Source organism: Eptatretus burgeri, chromosome 10 (genome assembly GCF_056783735.1).
Source record: "Eptatretus burgeri isolate ZD-2024b chromosome 10, Ebu_testis_v1, whole genome shotgun sequence".
NCBI lineage: Eukaryota > Metazoa > Chordata > Myxini > Myxiniformes > Myxinidae > Eptatretus > Eptatretus burgeri.
In genome coordinates, this window is record NC_140970.1 from 38,661,337 (window position 1) to 38,680,579 (window position 19,243).

A 19,243-nucleotide genomic window follows, 5' to 3' on the forward strand; every position below is an offset into this window, starting at 1 on the left:
TTTTATATATATATATATATATATATATATATATATATATATATATATATATATATATATATATATATATATATATATCACACATGCACACCACACCTTTTAAGTTACAACCCTCCGAACTTGGGGGTACAAATACAACTTTGTGTGGGGGTTAACATAGGCTATGTGGCTGCGGCCTCATGCGGGCGGTGTTAATGGGGCGTAAATTCTCTATGTAAATGTGTACAGTGGGGCGCCACTTGGTTATAGTGACGAAGGGTATTACAATTTCCAAATTTCCTTTGGCTACAAAGTGTTAATTATTCACTTTTCTCTTCCTGCACAACACCCGGTAAATCTGCTAGTTATACGATAATGACAATTCATTTCCCCATGGCAAAGATGCATGATTCTTTGAGCACATAACACAACATGTCACATCCAATACAAATTCTGTTATATTTTTAAAATTACCTTCTAAAATAACATAAGGAGTTTAAGCACAAATATTCATTTAAAATCACAAACGAATAAACCATCCTTTTGGATGGGTTAATTCCCCCGGAATTTTCGATGGGTTAATTTCTCCAGCTATTTTATTGTGGTTTGCAAGACTCACCTCTCAGTAGGAGCAGCGCTGTCTAGTCTTAAGAAGTCTCATGTCTAACTTTTTTTTTTAGGTGGCACTGAGAAATGCGCTTCGTTACTTCACACCCAAGTTCCACAAAGCACTGGCTCCCGAGTTCTTATCTGAACTACAACAATATGGTCACATCTACATGTATCGTTTCTGTCCCAAGATCAAAATAAGGTAGGGAGAAGGCTCCAGATCAGAGGACAGAGGATATGTGTGTGTGTGTGTGTACACACACACACACACACACACACACACACACACACACACACACACACACACGTATATATAAATCTGTGCAGTGACTATGTTGTGTTGTCACTGCACTACTCCCTCAAACTTTTGTAAAATCGAACTAAACTTCTGGGTTGCACCTACCTCTCCTGTGTGTATGTCCTTAGGGTATTTTTTTAATTAAAATTTTTGGATTAAAATCATTTAATGATTGTTTTTTCTATACAAGGAAATCAGACACACAGGTGGAGGCCATTCGGCCCATCTTGCCTGCGTGAACACCATACTAATTTATCAGCACAAGATCCAAAGAAGAAAATGCAATTTCTTTTATTTTTTTATATTTTTTTTATCTGTTTATTTTAAGTTTTTGTAGTTTTTGTAATACCTTTTCTTCTTCTCCCCTCAGGGGAGGGGGCATGGGCTTGGTTAAAAACACACAACATCAACCACACAACACCCCATGACGAGACCCCCACCAACAGCACTCGGTACACATGCACACAATCACCCATCAATGCTCAAACTACCTAACAGTTCTGCTAACATCCCTTTACCCCACGATCTCCATAACTTCCAGGTATCTATCTAATTCTAATTTAAACTTATCTACTGTTTCTGCTGCCACAACCTTTCCAGGGAGGCAATCCCATGCATTAACTACTCTCTGAGTAAAAGACCCCTGCCTTTCTACCATCTTAACTCTCCTCTTCTTTACTCTCAGGCTATGGCCCCTGGTCCTATCACTGTCTACTCTGTTGAATAATTAATCTGCACTTATTTTATCAATACCTTTCATTATCTTAAACATCTCCATTATATCTCCTCGTAACCACCGGTTTTCTCGTGTATAAAGCCCTATCTCCTTCAGCCGCTCCTCATAGCCGAGTCAAGCTAGGCCCGGAATCTATCGAGTAGTCCTGCGATTAACTGAACCCTCTCTATGGCATCGATGTCCTTCCTGAATTGTGGTGACCAAAACTGCACACAATATTCTAAATGTGTCCTCACTAAATTCCTCTACAATGGTAACACCACCTCTAATGATTTATAAATGATCCCCCTGCGAATACAACCGAAAACCCTATTTGCTTTACCTATAGCTGCCTGGCATTGTGCTGCGTGCTTACCTCCCACATCGATTACCACCCCCAGATCCTTCTCCTGTGTGACATTGTATCTCCATAACTTTAAATTTTAATTTTCAACCTCACTTGCTTATAAAAATGTAATATCATGAATATTACAAATTAATTTGGAAAATAAAATGTTTAAATTGATTGGCGTAAATCATGACAACACGGCAACTCGTGTACTTATCCTCAGTTAAAACAAGCCTGTCTCTATAGCGACATTTGGTGAGGTGGTATGAATTGTACAGTGGGAGGTGTTTTGAATTATGTGGCGGTGAGGTGTTTTTAACAACATGGCGGTTACATCACAATGAGGTGTTTTTAATAACGTGGCAGTGAGGTGTTTTTAATAGCGTGGCTGTGATGTGTTTTTAATAACGTGGTGGTGAGGTGTTTTTAATAACCTGGCTATGATGTGTTTTTAATAACGTGGTGGTGAGGTGTTTTTAATAACCTGGATGTGATGTGTTTTTAATAACGTGGCGGTGAGGTGTTTTTAATAGCGTGGCTGTGATGTGTTTTTAATAACGTGGTGGTGAGGTGTTTTGAATAACGTGGTGGTGAGGTGTTTTTAATAACCTGGCTGTGATGTGTTTTTAATAACGTGGCGGTGAGGTGTTTTTAATAGCGTGGCTATGATGTGTTTTTAATAACGTGGAGGTGAGGTGTTTTTAATAGCGTGGCTGTGATGTGTTTTTAATAACGTGGCGGTGAGGTGTTTTTAATAACGTGGCTGTGATGTGTTTTTAATAATGTGGTGGTGAGGTGTTTTTAATTACCTGGTTGTGATGTATTTTTAATAACGTGGTGGTGAGGTGTTTTTAATAACCTGGATGTGATGTGTTTTTAATAATGTGGCGGTGAGGTGTTTTTAATAGCGTGGCTGTGATGTGTTTTTAATAAAGTGGTGGTGAGGTGTTTTGAATAACGTGGTGGTGAGGTGTTTTTAATAACCTGGCTGTGATGTGTTTTTAATAACGTGGCGGTGAGGTGTTTTTAATAACCTGGCTGTGATGTGTTTTTAATAACGTGGCAGTGAGGTGTTTTTAATAACGTGGCTGTGATGTGTTTTTAACAAAGTGGTGGTGAGGTGTTTTGAATAACGTGGTGGTGAGGTGTTTTTAATAACGTGGTGGTGAGGTGTTTTGAATAACGTGGTGGTGAGGTGTTTTGAATAACGTAGTGGTGAGGTGTTTTTAATAACCTGGCTGTGATGTGTTTTTTAATTACGTGGCGGTGAGGTGTTTTTAATAACCTGGCTGTGATGTGTTTTTAATAACGTGGCGGTGAGGTGTTTTTAATAACCTGGCTGTGATGTGTTTTTAATAACGTGGCGGTGAGGTGTTTTTAATAGCGTGGCTGTGATGTGTTGTTAATAACGTGTGGTGAGGTGTTTTTAATTACCTGGCTGTGATGTGTTTTTAATAACGTGGTGGTGAGGTGTTTTTAATAACCTGGATGTGATGTGTTTTTAATAACGTGGAGGTGAGGTGTTTTTAATAGCGTGGCTGTGATGTGTTTTTAATAACGTGGAGGTGAGGTGTTTTTAATAACCTGGCTGTGATGTGTTTTTAATAACGTGGCACTGAGGTGTTTTTAATAGCGTGGCTGTGATGTGTTGTTAATAACGTGTGGTGAGGTGTTTTTAATTACCTGGCTGTGATGTGTTTTCATAACGTGGTGGTGAGGTGTTTTTAATTACCTGGCTGTGATGTGTTTTTAATAACGTGGTGGTGAGGTGTTTTTAATAACCTGGCTGTGATGTGTTTTTAATAACGTGGGGGTGAGGTGTTTTTAATAGCGTGGCTGTGATGTGTTTTTAATAACGTGGCGGTGAGGTGTTTTTAATAGCGTGGCTGTGATGTGTTTTTAATAACGTGGCGGTGAGGTGTTTTTACTAACGTGGCTGTGATGTGTTTTTAATAATGTGGTGGTGAGGTGTTTTTAATAACCAGGATGTGATGTGTTTTTAATAACGTGGCGGTGAGGTGTTTTTAATAACGTGGCAGTGAGGTGTTTTTAATAGCGTGGCTGTGATGTGTTTTTAATAACGTGGCGGTGAGGTGTTTTTAATAACGTGGCTGTGATGTGTTTTTAATAACCTGGATGTGATGTGTTTTTAATAACGTGGCGGTGAGGTGTTTTTAATAAAGTGGCTGTGATGTGTTTTTAATAACCTGGATGTGATGTGTTTTTAATAACGTGGCGGTGAGGTGTTTTTAATAACCTGGCTGTGATGTGTTTTTAATAACGTGGTGGTGAGGTGTTTTTAATAACCTGGCTGTGATGTGTTTTTAATAACGTGGCGGTGAGGTGTTTTTAATAACGTGGCTGTGATGTGTTTTTAATAAAGTGGTGGTGAGGTGTTTTGAACAACGTGTTGGTGAGGTGTTTTGAATAACGTGGTGGTGAGGTGTTTTTAATAACGTGGTGGTGAGGTGTTTTTAATAACCTGGCTGTGATGTGTTTTTAATAACGTGGCAGTGAGGTGTTTTTAATAACGTGGCTGTGATGTGTTTTTAATAAAGTGGTGGTGAGGTGTTTTGAATAACGTGGTGGTGAGGTGTTTTTAATAACGTGGTGGTGAGGTGTTTTGAATAACGTGGTGGTGAGGTGTTTTTAATAACCTGGCTGTGAAGTGTTTTTAATAACGTGGCGGTGAGGTGTTTTTAATAACCTGGCTGTGATGTGTTTTTAATAACGTGGCGGTGAGGTGTTTTTAATAGCGTGGCTGTGATGTGTTTTTGATAACGTGGTGGTGAGGTGTTTTTAATTACCTGGCTGTGATGTGTTTTTAATAACGTGGTGGTGAGGTGTTTTTAATAACCTGGTGTGATGTGTTTTTAATAACGTGGCGGTGAGGTGTTTTTAATAGCGTGGCTGTGATGTGTTTTTAATAAAGTGGTGGTGAGGTGTTTTGAATAACGTGGTGGTGAGGTGTTTTTAATAACCTGGCTGTGATGTTTTTCATAACGTGGCGGTGAGGTGTTTTTAATAGCGTGGCTGTGATGTGTTTTTAATAACGTGGTGGTGAGGTGTTTTTAATAGCGTGGCTGTGATGTGTTTTTAGTAACGTGGCGGTGAGGTGTTTTTAATAACGTGGATGTGATGTGTTTTTAATAATGTGGTGGTCAGGTGTTTTTAATAACCTGGATGTGATGTGTTTTTAATAACATGGTGGTCAGGTGTTTTTTATAACCAGGATGTGATGTGTTTTTAATAACGTGGCGGTGAGGTGTTTTTAATAACGTGGCAGTGAGGTGTTTTTAATAGCGTGGCTGTGATGTGTTTTTAATAACGTGGCGGTGAGGTGTTTTTAATAACGTGGCTGTGATGTGTTTTTAATAACCTGGAAGTGATGTGTTTTTAATAACGTGGCTGTGATGTGTTTTTAATAACCTGGATGTGATGTGTTTTTAATAACGTGGGGGTGAGGTGTTTTTAATAACCTGGCTGTGATGTGTTTTTAATAACGTGGTGGTGAGGTGTTTTTAATAACCTGGCTGTGATGTTTTTAATAACGTGGCGGTGAGGTGTTTTTAATAACGTGGCTGTGATGTGTTTTTAATAAAGTGGTGGTGAGGTGTTTTGAATAACGTGGTGGTGAGGAGTTTTTAATAACGTGGTGGTGAGGTGTTTTTAATAACCTGGCTGTGATGTGTTTTTAATAACGTGGCAGTGAGGTGTTTTTAATAACGTGGCTGTGATGTGTTTTTAATAAAGTGGTGGTGAGGTGTTTTGAATAACGTGGTGGTGAGGTGTTTTGAATAACGTGGTGGTGAGGTGTTTTTAATAACGTGGTGGTGAGGTGTTTTGAATAACGTGGTGGTGAGGTGTTTTTAATAACCTGGCTGTGATGTGTTTTTAATAACGTGGCGGTCAGGTGTTTTTAATAACCTGGCTGTGATGTGTTTTTAATAACGTGGAGGTGAGGTGTTTTTAATAGCGTGGCTGTGATGTGTTTTTAATAACGTGGTGGTGAGGTGTTTTTAATTACCTGGCTGTGATGTGTTTTTAATAACGTGGTGGTGAGGTGTTTTTAATAACCTGGATGTGATGTGTTTTTAATAACGTGGCGGTGAGCTGTTTTTAATAGCGTGGCTGTGATGTGTTTTTAATAACGTGGTGGTGAGGTGTTTTTAATAGCGTGGCTGTGATGTGTTTTTAGTAACGTGGCGGTGAGGTGTTTTTAATAACGTGGATGTGATGTGTTTTTAATAATGTGGTGGTCAGGTGTTTTTAATAACCTGGATGTGATGTGTTTTTAATAACATGGTGGTCAGGTGTTTTTAATAACCAGGATGTGATGTGTTTTTAATAACGTGGCGGTGAGGTGTTTTTAATAACGTGGCAGTGAGGTGTTTTTAATAGCGTGGCTGTGATGTGTTTTTAATAACGTGGCGGTGAGGTGTTTTTAATAACGTGGCTGTGATGTGTTTTTAATAACCTGGAAGTGATGTGTTTTTAATAACGTGGGGGTGAGGTGTTTTTAATAACGTGGCTGTGATGTGTTTTTAATAACCTGGATGTGATGTGTTTTTAATAACGTGGGGGTGAGGTGTTTTTAATAACCTGGCTGTGATGTGTTTTTAATAACGTGGTGGTGAGGTGTTTTTAATAACCTGGCTGTGATGTGTTTTTAATAACGTGGCGGTGAGGTGTTTTTAATAACGTGGCTGTGATGTGTTTTTAATAAAGTGGTGGTGAGGTGTTTTGAATAACGTGGTGGTGAGGAGTTTTTAATAACGTGGTGGTGAGGTGTTTTTAATAACCTGGCTGTGATGTGTTTTTAATAACGTGGCAGTGAGGTGTTTTTAATAACGTGGCTGTGATGTGTTTTTAATAAAGTGGTGGTGAGGTGTTTTGAATAACGTGGTGGTGAGGTGTTTTTAATAACGTGGTGGTGAGGTGTTTTGAATAACGTGGTGGTGAGGTGTTTTTAATAACCTGGCTGTGATGTGTTTTTAATAACGTGGCGGTGAGGTGTTTTTAATAACCTGGCTGTGATGTGTTTTTAATAATGTGGAGGTGAGGTGTTTTTAATAGCGTGGCTGTGATGTGTTTTTAATAACGTGGTGGTGAGGTGTTTTTAATTACCTGGCTGTGATGTGTTTTTAATAACGTGGTGGTGAGGTGTTTTTAATAACCTGGATGTGATGTGTTTTTAATAACGTGGCGGTGAGGTGTTTTTAATAGCGTGGCTGTGATGTGGTTTTAATAAAGTGGTGGTGAGGTGTTTTGAATAACGTGGTGGTGAGGTGTTTTTAATAACCTGGCTGTGATGTTTTTCATAACGTGGCGGTGAGGTGTTTTTAATAGCGTGGCTGTGATGTTTTTAATAACGTGGTGGTGAGGTGTTTTTAATAGCGTGGCTGTGATGTGTTTTTAATAACGTGGTGGTCAGGTGTTTTTAATAACCTGGATGTGATGTGTTTTTAATAACGTGGTGGTCAGGTGTTTTTAATAACGTGGCAGTGAGGTGTTTTTAATAACGTGGTGGTGAGGTGTTTTTAATAACCTGGATGTGATGTGTTTTTAATAATGTGGTGGTGAGGTGTTTTTAATAGCGTGGCTGTGATGTGTTTTTAATAAAGTGGTGGTGAGGTGTTTTGAATAACGTGGTGGTGAGGTGTTTTTAATAACCTGGCTGTGATGTGTTTTTAATAACGTGGCGGTGAGGTGTTTTTAATAGCGTGGCTGTGATGTGTTTTTAATAACGTGGCGTTGAGGTGTTTTGAATAACGTGGTGGTGAGGTGTTTTTAATAACCTGGCTGTGATGTGTTTTTCATAACGTGGCGGTGAGGTGTTTTTAATAGCGTGGCTGTGATGTGTTTTTAATAACGTGGCGGTGAGGTGTTTTTAATAGCGTGGCTGTGATGTGTTTTTAATAACGTGGCGGTGAGGTGTTTTTAATAACGTGGCTGTGATGTGTTTTTAATAATGTGGTGGTCAGGTGTTTTTAATAACCTGGATGTGATGTGTTTTTAATAACGTGGTGGTCAGGTGTTTTTAATAACCTGGATGTGATGTGTTTTTAATAACGTGGCGGTGAGGTGTTTTTCATAACGTGGCGGTGAGGTATTTTTAATAACATGGTGGTGAGGTGTTTTTAATAGCGTGGCTATGATGTGTTTTTAATAACGTGGTGGTGAGGTGTTTTGAATAACGTGGTGGTGAGGTGTTTTTAATAACCTGGCTATGATGTGTTTTTAATAACGTGGCAGTGAGGTGTTTTTAATAGCGTGGCTGTGATGTGTTTTTAATAACCTGGATGTGATGCGTTTTTAATCACGTGGTGGTCAGGTGTTTTTAATAACCTGGATGTGATGTGTTTTTAATCACGTGGCGGTGAGGTGTTTTTAATAACGTGGAAGTGAGGTGTTTTTAATTGCGTAGTGGTGAGGTGTTTTAATAACGTGGTGGTGAGGTGTTTTTAATAACGTGGCTGTGATGTGTTTTTAATAACCTGGATGTGATGTGTTTTTAATAACGTGGTGGTCAGGTGTTTTTAATAACCTGGATGTGATGTGTTTTTAATAACGTGGCAGTGAGGTGTTTTTAATAGCATAGTGGTGAGGTGTTTTTAATTATGTGGTGGTGAGGTGTTTTTAATAACCTGGCTGTGAGGTGGTTTTAATAATGTGGTGGTGAGGTGTTTTTAATAACCTGGCTGTGATGTGTTTTTAATAACCTGGATGTGATGTGTTTTTAATAACGTGGTGGTGAGGTGTTTTTAATAACGTGGAAGTGAGGTGTTTTTAATAGCGTAGTGGTGAGGTGTTTTTAATAACGTTGTGGTGAGGTGTTTTTAATAACCTGGCGGTGAGGTGTTTTGAATAACGTGGCAGTGAGGTGTTTTTAATGGCATAGTGGTGAGGTGTTTTTAATCACGTGGTGGTGAGGTGTTTTTAATAACCTGGCTGTGAGGTGTTTTTAATAACGTGGTGGTGAGGTGTTTTTAATAACCTGGCTGTGATGTGTTTTTAATAACCTGGATGTGATGTGTTTTTAATAACGTGGCAGTGAGGTGTTTTTAATGGCGTAGTGGTGAGGTGTTTTTAATAACGTTGTGGTGAGGTGTTTTTAATAACCTGGCTGTGAGGTGTTTTTAATAACGTGGTGGTGAGGTGTTTTTAGTAACCTGGATGTGATGTGTTTTAAAAACGTGGAGGTGAGGTGTTTTAAATAACGTGGCAGTGAGGTGTTTTTAATAGCGTGGCTGTGTTTGTCCCACTGCAGAAACATGTGAGGTGAGCATCGCGAGCCGATGCACACTAGTTTCGGAGTATGGTGGTACTCCATGTCGATTATAGAGGGATTGTACGGGAAAAAATGGCCGCCTATTCAAGTGTGTACACAATGATACAATCATAAACTACTATTGAGTGAAATTATAAGTATTTAAAAGGCATACCTTTTATTCTCGAGTGTTTTCTGAACGACCAAGACTTAAAATGACACCAGAATACATCGCTAACCTACCACATCAGTCGATCACTAATTTGTACTTCTTGTGGTTCTTCCCCACGAAAAATAATGTAAAACTATAGCCTGACCTCCCTCAATAACTGCTGAAGCTATGATGGTCATTCCAATGTGAGGAAGTGACTTTGTCGGCTCGTGCACACAACCCAAAATTTAAAGATAAATAAAATATTAATCGTTTTATTACGAAAGGAAATCCAAGGTAAATGTGGACTCAACCAAATCAGCCCAGGATTGTGCGGGGGGGGGGGGGAATGGACAATGGACAGAACCATTCCAAAACTCATACATATCCAAACCATCACCCAAATCAACTGAAACAAGTATTAAATTAATTTAATAACAGATGGATTTAATCCATACCAAAATAACAATATATATAAAACATTAAGCATTTTATTATTTTTTTAAAACGATATGTGGTGAGTGGCACCAACTATCTGCCACCATCTTGGAACACCCCAGTAGCTGGTCAGGTGCACTGGTTTCAGTGAAACAGATGGTGTTCTGTTGTGCTGTCGGCTGCAATCGGGCATTCCCGCCAGTTAAAGGTGACCAAAAGCATCACTTGTCACAAGTAACGGAACTTTCTTTTATAATAAATAAGATTTTGAAATGTTTTACGATGTTATTATTATTATTCTTTACTATTTTTTGGCTCTCGGCAGTGAAGTTTCACCTCGATAGTATTTTCATGATCATAGTCGCCATTTCGGTTTATGTTTATACTGTTGTGTTTAATTTATCACGTTAACGTATGTTGTTCTAATCACCAATAAAGTGATTCTCAGTGATATGGAGCCATTGTGTGTTTTGTTTCAAGGCTTTGTCTGTAAGGAACATCGTTATGGACTCTGTCTGTATGGTCAGTTCAGGTATGGGAGCATGCACCGGAACAGCATGTGGCTGCGTCCACTTTCCGCCGGTACTCCAGGAAACTCCGTCTGGCCATGCCCCAGGCAGATGCCTGCCCCATCCCCATGTCCTTGAGATGCTGAGCAACCTGCTGAAACAACGAGGAACATGGTTGGCCTGTTGGCCTCCTCCCCTCACGAGGCTCCCTCGTAGGGAGAATCTGGTGAGTAGGATCAGCATCAGGAAATCGAGCCACATGTCCATTCAACTGCAGCTGATTCTCACGGACTATACAGGTGACAAATCTCAGAGTCTCTCTCAGCAACCAATCGTTGGACAGAAAGTCCGACCAGTGATAGCCAAGAATTCTCTGAAGACACCTGGTACTGAAGGAATTAAGTCTCCATCTCAGATCCCTGGTCAGAGTCCAACTTTACAAAAAATTTTTTTACAATGCACGAATTCCCCTTTAAGAAAAACGACAATAATTTGACCACAGGTGATGCTCTACTTCCTGCCCGATTCCTCACACGCAGGGCTCCTTGTCCACCCTCAGCGCACATACAGTTTTATGCCTCAACTCCCTGAACGGCTCAGCTCTGCCATTAAGGCTGGCCCTGCGACTCTGGTCAATGGTCCCTCGAGAGACAAAATTATTCTTTGCACTTCGGGGAGTTCGAAGACATCCACCTTCAACATCAAGGATGGTAGTCTTGAAGGCACTCCACAATTCTTCAGGATTTCCCAAGGCACCCAGACCCCTTTCCCCCAAATCCACATTTAGCCTGCTTGCAAACTCCTCAGCTACACTCTCATCCTTGAGCTTGCCAACATCCAGTTTGGGCTGGGATGGTACCATTCTCCTGGATTTCAGCTGCAGCTTCAGAGTTGCTACAACAAGCCTGTGGGCAGTATTGAGGAACTGAGCACTCCGGTAGACCCCTGCAGTTCTGAATCATCCTCCCGTGACCATCAACGAGCACATGGTTAATCTCCTATACCACATCACCTGGGTTGGAATACCAAGTCCAGTGATTAGCCTGTGGGTGCTGAAACTATGAACCAGCCTCCCTAAATCCACGACCTCTTGCAAAGTCAAGGAAATTAGTGCTATTCTGGTTCACAGTTCCAGACCCATGGGGATCAACACATGTCTCATAATCATCCCTATCAGTACCAGTCGATGCATTAAAATCCCCCAAGACTGGAAGAGTATTTCACCTGGGGTGCTAGTCAACCACAGACTTGAGTGCGGCATAGAATTTTTCACTGAGATCACTTGTCTCAGTCAGAGGATATACAGAGACCAGGAAACAACACCCAAGGAGTGACGAATCTTTCGTCTCATAATATGCTCATTGAAGGATGTTACCTCAATTATCATGGTCGTTATATTGTTGGACACAGCTACAGTAACTCCTTCGGCATGGTAACCATCAGAGTGACCAGACCAATAGTAGGTGAAACCACCCACCATGATCTCGCCACTATCTGGTCTCTGAACCTCAGAGAGTGCTGCAATGCTGATGCTCAAATGCTGGACCTCAGATGATAGAGACAGGTGATCATCCTCTCTTAGGAATAGGACATTCCAGGCATCCACCCGAAGGGACCCCCTCAGGTTAATCCAAGCAGACCACCATTTGGTGGATGACACCTCAGCAACACTCTGCCACACACCACCGCAATCTGACTGAGGAAGTTTACCCCATGCTTTTCCTTCTATAAAAGAATGGAGGTCCAGAAGGCTTTTGCCCAAATCCCATCATCCGGTGAGCTGCCCTGCAAAGGGCAGCAGCACAGGAGGTACTCCCATAGAGTGGGTTTTCATTTTTCTTTATGTTGATGAGTTTCATGGAATGAAGTGTTTTACGGTGGCCAGAGTGCAAATTCAGCCACCAACTTCCTAAAAAAAAGTAACGCAACTGCATGAGGATGTCTGCAGACACAGTTGGGCACCAGATATGGATGGCCATTGGTTTACAAGGAGCTGCCCCAGACTCTACCTGTAAGGAACATCGTTTTGGATGACACCACAATTCTCATGGATTACGATCACAAAATCTTTTGACATTTTACTTTTGTTGTGGGATTGTGATGGATTAAGAAGAAGAATGAAGAAGAGGAGCAACAATAAAGAATGCCATCACATTATGATGCCATAATACAACACTACAATCCTCTTCTGGTTTAGCATTGTGATATCTTTTGATGTTGTTCCATCATAATCCCACAACAAAAGTAAAATGTCAAAAGATATTGTGGAGAACCTGAGAATGGAGAAAAAGTGGCATCGCTCAGGTGGAAAATCAAAATCACATTTGTATTTGGGAGATTTACTGAACCAGCGAATATTGGCAAAACTGAATGTGTTTCTGAGAGACAGAGAGACAGAGAGACAGACAGACAGACAGACAGATGCTTCATAGTACAGGTGCAAACTTAAAATCATAATTGTGTTGAGAAATTTATGAAATCTCCCACCCACCTTAGGACACCCACTGGGACCCCTTGACAGGAGCCTAATGTTTCAGGGATGGGGGCTATGTTGCATAGAATGGTAGGGTGCGTGGGGGAGGGGTTGAGAGGGGGATTCATAGCGGGACTTGCTCAAGAATAGTATGGCCATATATCCGTGTTGGTTAGATTCCTCTTGAAAGAGGAAAAATTTCAGAATAAGTTTAATTGTAAAAGGTGCACCGAGAAAGGAGGCACTGAGCATTAATGTAAAGACCATGGAGAGTAAATTTTATTGTGGAAAATCCCCAGTTTTTGAGCGAGGCCGGGTGAAGACTTGGGCACAAAGACAAAACTGGAAAGTGCATTGCGCTTTCGGAGGACACAGCAAGGACTGTTTGGCTGGTGTACCACAGGTCAGGGTTGCGAGGTCGGCTGCAGAGCCTTTGAGAGGGGGCATATTACTTTTTATTGCAGCTGCCCTGTGGGCTTGGTTGGCCTGGAAAATGGCACACCCTCAGCTGCGGGCAGCCAATGAGAGGGACCTGCTGTGCATGGAGGTCATCCCAAAGTTTATGAGGGTCATAGCCACACTGCACATGGCAGTTTTGGAGATGGAGACCCAATGAGGTAGTTGGAGTTGCAATCAGAACTTTGGAGAGGTAACATTCCTCTCCTCTCGCTTTGTTTCACCGCTTCTCCTCATTGCCAACCCCAAACCCTGTGCCACATCAGCCATGTCCAACATCAGCCATGTCCAACATCAGCCATGTCCAACATCAGCCATGTCCAACATCAGCCCTGTGCCGCACCAGCCCTGTGTCGCAACAGCCCTGTACCGTACCAGCCGCAAAACGAGCTTTTGCCTTGCTCAAGCCCTCATTCATTCCCCATTGTAGCGCAAGTCCTAGTATTTACATTTGGTTCCATAGTGGGTTATTTATTTTCATTGTATGCAAGTGCGTGTGCCTACTTGTTTGTCCTTTGAGCATGTGCCCTGCTCCGTTTATTAGAGCATATTGTCTACCCCTATCTCTTTGTTATTTTTGTAATAAATCCATTTTAATTATGAGACGTTTTCCTGCGTTTTACCTTTCGCACATTGTGTTGCCCGGTTCGGCCTCGGAATGGAGTGATACTTGGGATGTTGTAAATGGTTTTTAGAACAGTTAATTGAACACAGGATGAATTTAGTAAGCTCAACAATCTTCAGTCACAGCAAAAGCTCCTCGTGTGACAGGTGCCGTTAGTCAGATCCGTCGACACAGCAATATGCACACACACACACACACACACACACACACACACACACACACACACACACACACACACACACACACACACACACACACACACACACACACACACACACACACACACACACACAAACACACCTGTTGCTTTCAGATTGCAGACAGGTCGGTGGTCTATTTCCCCCCCCCCCCTTATTCTCTAATATTGCTCCCTCCGCTCTGTCCTCCAACCCTCCCTAGTAACTCTAAGATGTACAAGTTCTTCCAGGAACCCCTTTCTGGTTACACTTCCAAAATCCAGGCTGATTATACACACCTAACCTCCTTTGTTCCTCCTTTTCCTGTGAATAGAACCACCTTCTAGGGGTTGCTCTTTCCTCCAAGGCATACAGCAAGCAAGGCATCATCACCTTGTGTATTGTTTTTTTTTATTTATTTTTTTACCCCCAAGACCCAAAGCAAGATCTGCATAATCATCTCCCACCATTACGCATGATCTTAATTACCCCCCATTAACCCTCCCTCCAACCCAACTTGATTATATTTCAGTGTTTCGTCCCCCTCTTTCTCTCTTCCTTTCCTGTACATTTATTCCCTTGATGGTTGTACCCAATTGCTCCTGCACTCCCCAACTGTCAATAGAACCTTGCATTTCCATAAGCCTAGCTATTGTACAGAAAGAAAAAAAATTGGCAAAATACATGGTCATAGAAAGTTTATCAACAAGAGAAACTTCATATCACCACGTGCCCTTCGGGCCAGGAACATTGATTGTCATGTATTTTTCGTAAAACCATGAATTTTGGCTTTCAGTTCAAGATGAATGTGGATGTTTGAACAAGATTTACAGTATGCTTTGAATTTTGGAATAAAGTGCATGTGTTTAGCTTTGCCAAAATCCTTGGGTTATTTATTTATTTATTTATTTATTTTAAACTTTATTTTATAAAGCTGTTTCTTATGGAGAAAATCATCCTGTTGTGTGATCTTGCATTTGCCTTTGGACCAAGGTGCATGCTTTGCTTTGAAGACTTTTGCATGGTTATTCACTTTAATTTTCAGGCAAAAGTAAATGTGTTTTTTTTTGTTGTTTTTTTTAAATACAAATGTTTGGACTTTTTACCTTTATGTAAAAAGGCGTATCTCTATTGAGAAATAGCAAGTGTCACTTGTATGAACATACGTTTTATTACAGGATACATGTTTCTTGAATGGCCCTTTATTTTGGCCTCGTCATCCCTTTTTATGAACATACACTCTGGTCTTCAGGCTAAGTGCATACGTTCAGCTTTGTTCAACCTGTTTTGAGACGATCCTTTATTTCTAACCTTTTTGTATTAAAAAAAAAAAGAACCTCGAGAAACATGCGCTCCAAACTGATGCTCAAATGGCTTGTACACGTCTCACTTTGAGGTTGTTGTTGCTGTTAATAAATCTCAGGAAATCTCTTCCTCTCTCTTGATTAGAAGTCCACCTTTAGACTAACTCACAGGTGTTATAGTTACTTTAGCAAAGTCAATTATTATCATTTCGTATGCAGCCTGTGGCTGCTGGATGCCGGGAGCCCGGCTGTGCCACTGATGCACAGCCCCGTTTCCAAGAGGCTGACACTTATTTTGACGACCTTGGAAGGATGACAGGCTGCTGATAACAGACTTCTTAAGGATGGCAGGCTGCTTAAATAATCCCACCTGGTGTTATTTAATGACACGACAGGGGGATCAAACTCAAGACCCTTAAGCCAGCCACCTTAACCGTTAAGCCAACACCAAGATTTAGCAAAGTCCACTGATGTATTGTCTTTTGTCGCAGAGCCTTTCCTATATGGGAATACCCCTGTGCATCACAACAGGCAGCTGCAATTATGCACATGATAATGAACAACCTTGATCCTCACGTTGCCCAGGTATGTCACTGAACCGGTGCCTCAGAAGCATCCATTGGTGTCGCATGGGGCAGCAATGCGAAAATGTAACTGCAACTCAGAAACATCTTCCTTGTGTTTATGGCAGAAATGTTTCAGAATGAAATAATATTCTAAGACAAACTTAATATGAACACAATAACATGACACCATTAAAGACAAACCTATATGTTAAAATTCAGGTGTTTCTGAAGTGCATGTCCACAATTGTCATGTGCACAAAAATGTAGAATTTTATCCCATTCCGATCTCTTCTCCTGAACACTATATGTATGCTCCCAATCCTCTTCGTTTTCCACCCACCATCTCACAAACTATCCTCTCTCTGCTATCCTCTCCGCCTCCTTTTTTTAAATTTTCTTTTCCAACAATATTCCCACTCCCTCGATATATAGTACTCAAAAATGGACATTTATTGATCATTAACCCATTGATCATTAACCCCCATATATAGTACTCCTCAAAAATGGACATTTATTGATCACTAACCCACAAAAAATTTTTTACGTTACCAATAGAGAACTGTAGGAAGTCGTAGGATTTAGCTGGGAAGTGGTTTAACAGGCAGGAGAAGAGGGAGGGTATAGGGGGTCATAATGATGCCTTCAATCATACTGTTCTGTAAATTTTATTGTGAACCTTTTGATGCTTCTTTGCAGTTTCCACAAGAGCTGGTGACATATGGAGGCAATGGGCAGGTTTTCAGCAACTGGGCACAGGTAAAAAGCTGCATATATGCATCCTACATTTAACAATCATTTCACAGTGTACAACTGGTCATTTTTTGCATACAAATATCGAGACTCATGCAAGAGGTGGACATCGGAGTGAGGCTGATACACCAACGATGTAGCAGAGAGGAACAGGTAAACAAGAAATTGGGAATTAGGCAAGGAACAAAGAGATAGGCAGCGTTCATGAAAGGAGATATTTATAAACAGGGCGAGGCAACATAAGGTGATAAGAAGATGAAAGATGTAAGTAGACAGGAAAAGCTGACAAATATGTTAATTGTAGAAAAGAGCGCAAGTGTACGGCAGGAGAGTCGATGAAAATAGAAAAGATCAGGCAGAGGAATAGCAGATATTATGAGAGGGTGATTGCTCACATTTTCAAGGAGTAGTCCCACCTTTCTGTGGAATCATCGGTCTTTCACAAACTTCCTGACATTCAACTGGAGCTAACTTTGGTAGGGATTTGGAATTTTCTCAGGGTGATGGTGGTAACTCACCAACTCTTCATGAAAGACACTGAAATCTTTAACGTCTACTAGCTAATGTTAGTGGATGGAACACCTAGCTTAATGTCCATCCCAGGGACAGCATACTTTGTGAGGGAACACGTGGCCTGTGAAGCACAAATGTAACAATTTACGAGTATAGGTAGGTTGGGAATCGAGGCCACACTACAGAGCTCACAGGTATGTGCGGTACATCTGCACCACTCTGTCGGACTGGAGGTAAGCACATAAGTATCCTCTATTCATATTTTTGTTCATTATATTATTTTCATCTCGATTAAAGCTAACAGAAGGGGGCTGGTATAATAGCCTGCACACTCGCCTCTGAGCCGTCCAGCCTGGGTTTGACTCTCGACTCAGCTACAAATTTTCATCCCAGTGTTTTGATTGCAGAGCATTATGCCATATGTAGGTTATGTTAGTAATTCACTTGGGGATGTGTGTACGTGTGGAGGGAGGACGGATCTGCTATTGTGCTTACTGAGTGTTGAAACAGGATTGTGGTTTTGGGAGTGTGATCGTTAAAATTCTGCCCTTGTTGCATATCTATTGCATGTATGATCCCTTACTTGGTGTTGCAGTTTTTGTTGGTGATGAAGTTTCTGTCAGAAATGACAGATGAGCAGACACTGGTGATGTGCAGTGGGCATCCTCTTGGTATCTTTCCAAGCCATAGGGATGCACCCCGTGTGGTCATTAGCAATGGTATGGTATGTATCTTCACTCATTCATTTATAAGCACACTCATTCAACCAGAAAATTCCCTACCGACATAAAACACACACACACGATAGTTCAGTTGGTAGCTTGTGGCAACATGGTCTCCAATCTGCACTTGGTCAGTGACAAAATTAACATAAACTACAACCTTCTGATGGAGGACTGTATCTCCCAGTACTGTGTCCTTCAGTTGGGACCATAAGTTCAATTCCTTTCTGCTTTTAAGTTTCAGACATTGAAGATCTCACAACATTTTTAAAAACGAGTAAGCCATTATGTGCTGATACTGAGTACATTCCCTGCCTATAGATGTAAAAAGTATGTGGATGTTTGATTAATGATCCAACATCTACATAATTTTTGGGGTCGGTACAAGGAAAACAAATATACTGGGTTAAGTGGTCTTTGCCTGTGTCTAAGTTCCCTGGACAAAATACTCCTACAACTACAAGTTCCTACATGAGTATGAAAGCTTCCAAGCAGCAACAACTGGAGTTGAAAGAAGGAATGATGGGACACCTTCAAATTTAGCATTTATCAAACAGGCATGAAACCGCATAAATCTATAAAATACTGTTAAATATCTATACGAGGTGTGTTCAAAAAGTACCCAACCTTAATTTTTCGTGCGTAAACAAATGAAGCTCGGGAGGCATGGTTTGGTGCAGTATGTAGGCGATCCTAATCCATATGCGTGAATATTTTCCCGCCTGCAGAAGCTGTCAGTCGCCGACAGACCGCCGATGAGTGAGGAAGTGTAAGTGAGCGCCGTCGGATTTTCGTTTTTGACAAAATGACGGATCACTGTGGTCTCATCGCCAGTGATCACTGTGTTGAAGAAGTTGGGATCGCTGTTCACAGTCTCCAGCATGTCCTGTGCGATCTCCAAACGGAGTTGCTTCTGCTCCATCGTAAGCAGCTTTGGAACGAACTTCGCTGAGATTCTCCTTAAGCCCAAATCCTCAGTCACAATGGAATGAACGGATCCAATGCTGACGCCCACCTTGTCTGCAAGTTCTCTGATCGTGATTCGACAATCCTGCATCAGCAGGGTCCTCACTTGGTCAATGACGATCTCATTTCAGGATGTTGATGGCCTACCAGAACGTGCTTCACTTTCCACTGATGTGAGACCAGCTTTGAAGCGGTTGTACCACTCTTTTATCTGTGTGGTGCCCATTGCTTTGTTCCCGAAGGCCTGTTGAATCTTGCAGATCGTTTCCACTTGGGAATCGCCAAGCTTTACATAAAATTTGGTGCAGTCGCGTTGTTCAAGTTTTTCCGTCATTTTGTCAAAAACGAAAATCCGACGGCGCTCACTTACACTT

General features: G+C 41.2%; 1 protein-coding gene across 1 annotated transcript in view; it reads left to right on the top strand.

Moving 5' to 3' along the window:
* The window catches only part of UROC1 (urocanate hydratase 1), a 91,688-nt gene that overhangs the window by 22,078 nt on the left and 50,367 nt on the right, over positions 1-19,243 (top strand). Inside the window, exons 3-6 of the mRNA XM_085897941.1 lie at positions 660-790; positions 15,844-15,937; positions 16,615-16,674; positions 17,777-17,905. Of these exons, the coding sequence (XP_085754067.1) occupies positions 759-790; positions 15,844-15,937; positions 16,615-16,674; positions 17,777-17,905 (315 nt within the window). The 5' untranslated portion in view covers positions 660-758. The remainder of the gene's footprint in view (positions 1-659; positions 791-15,843; positions 15,938-16,614; positions 16,675-17,776; positions 17,906-19,243) is intronic.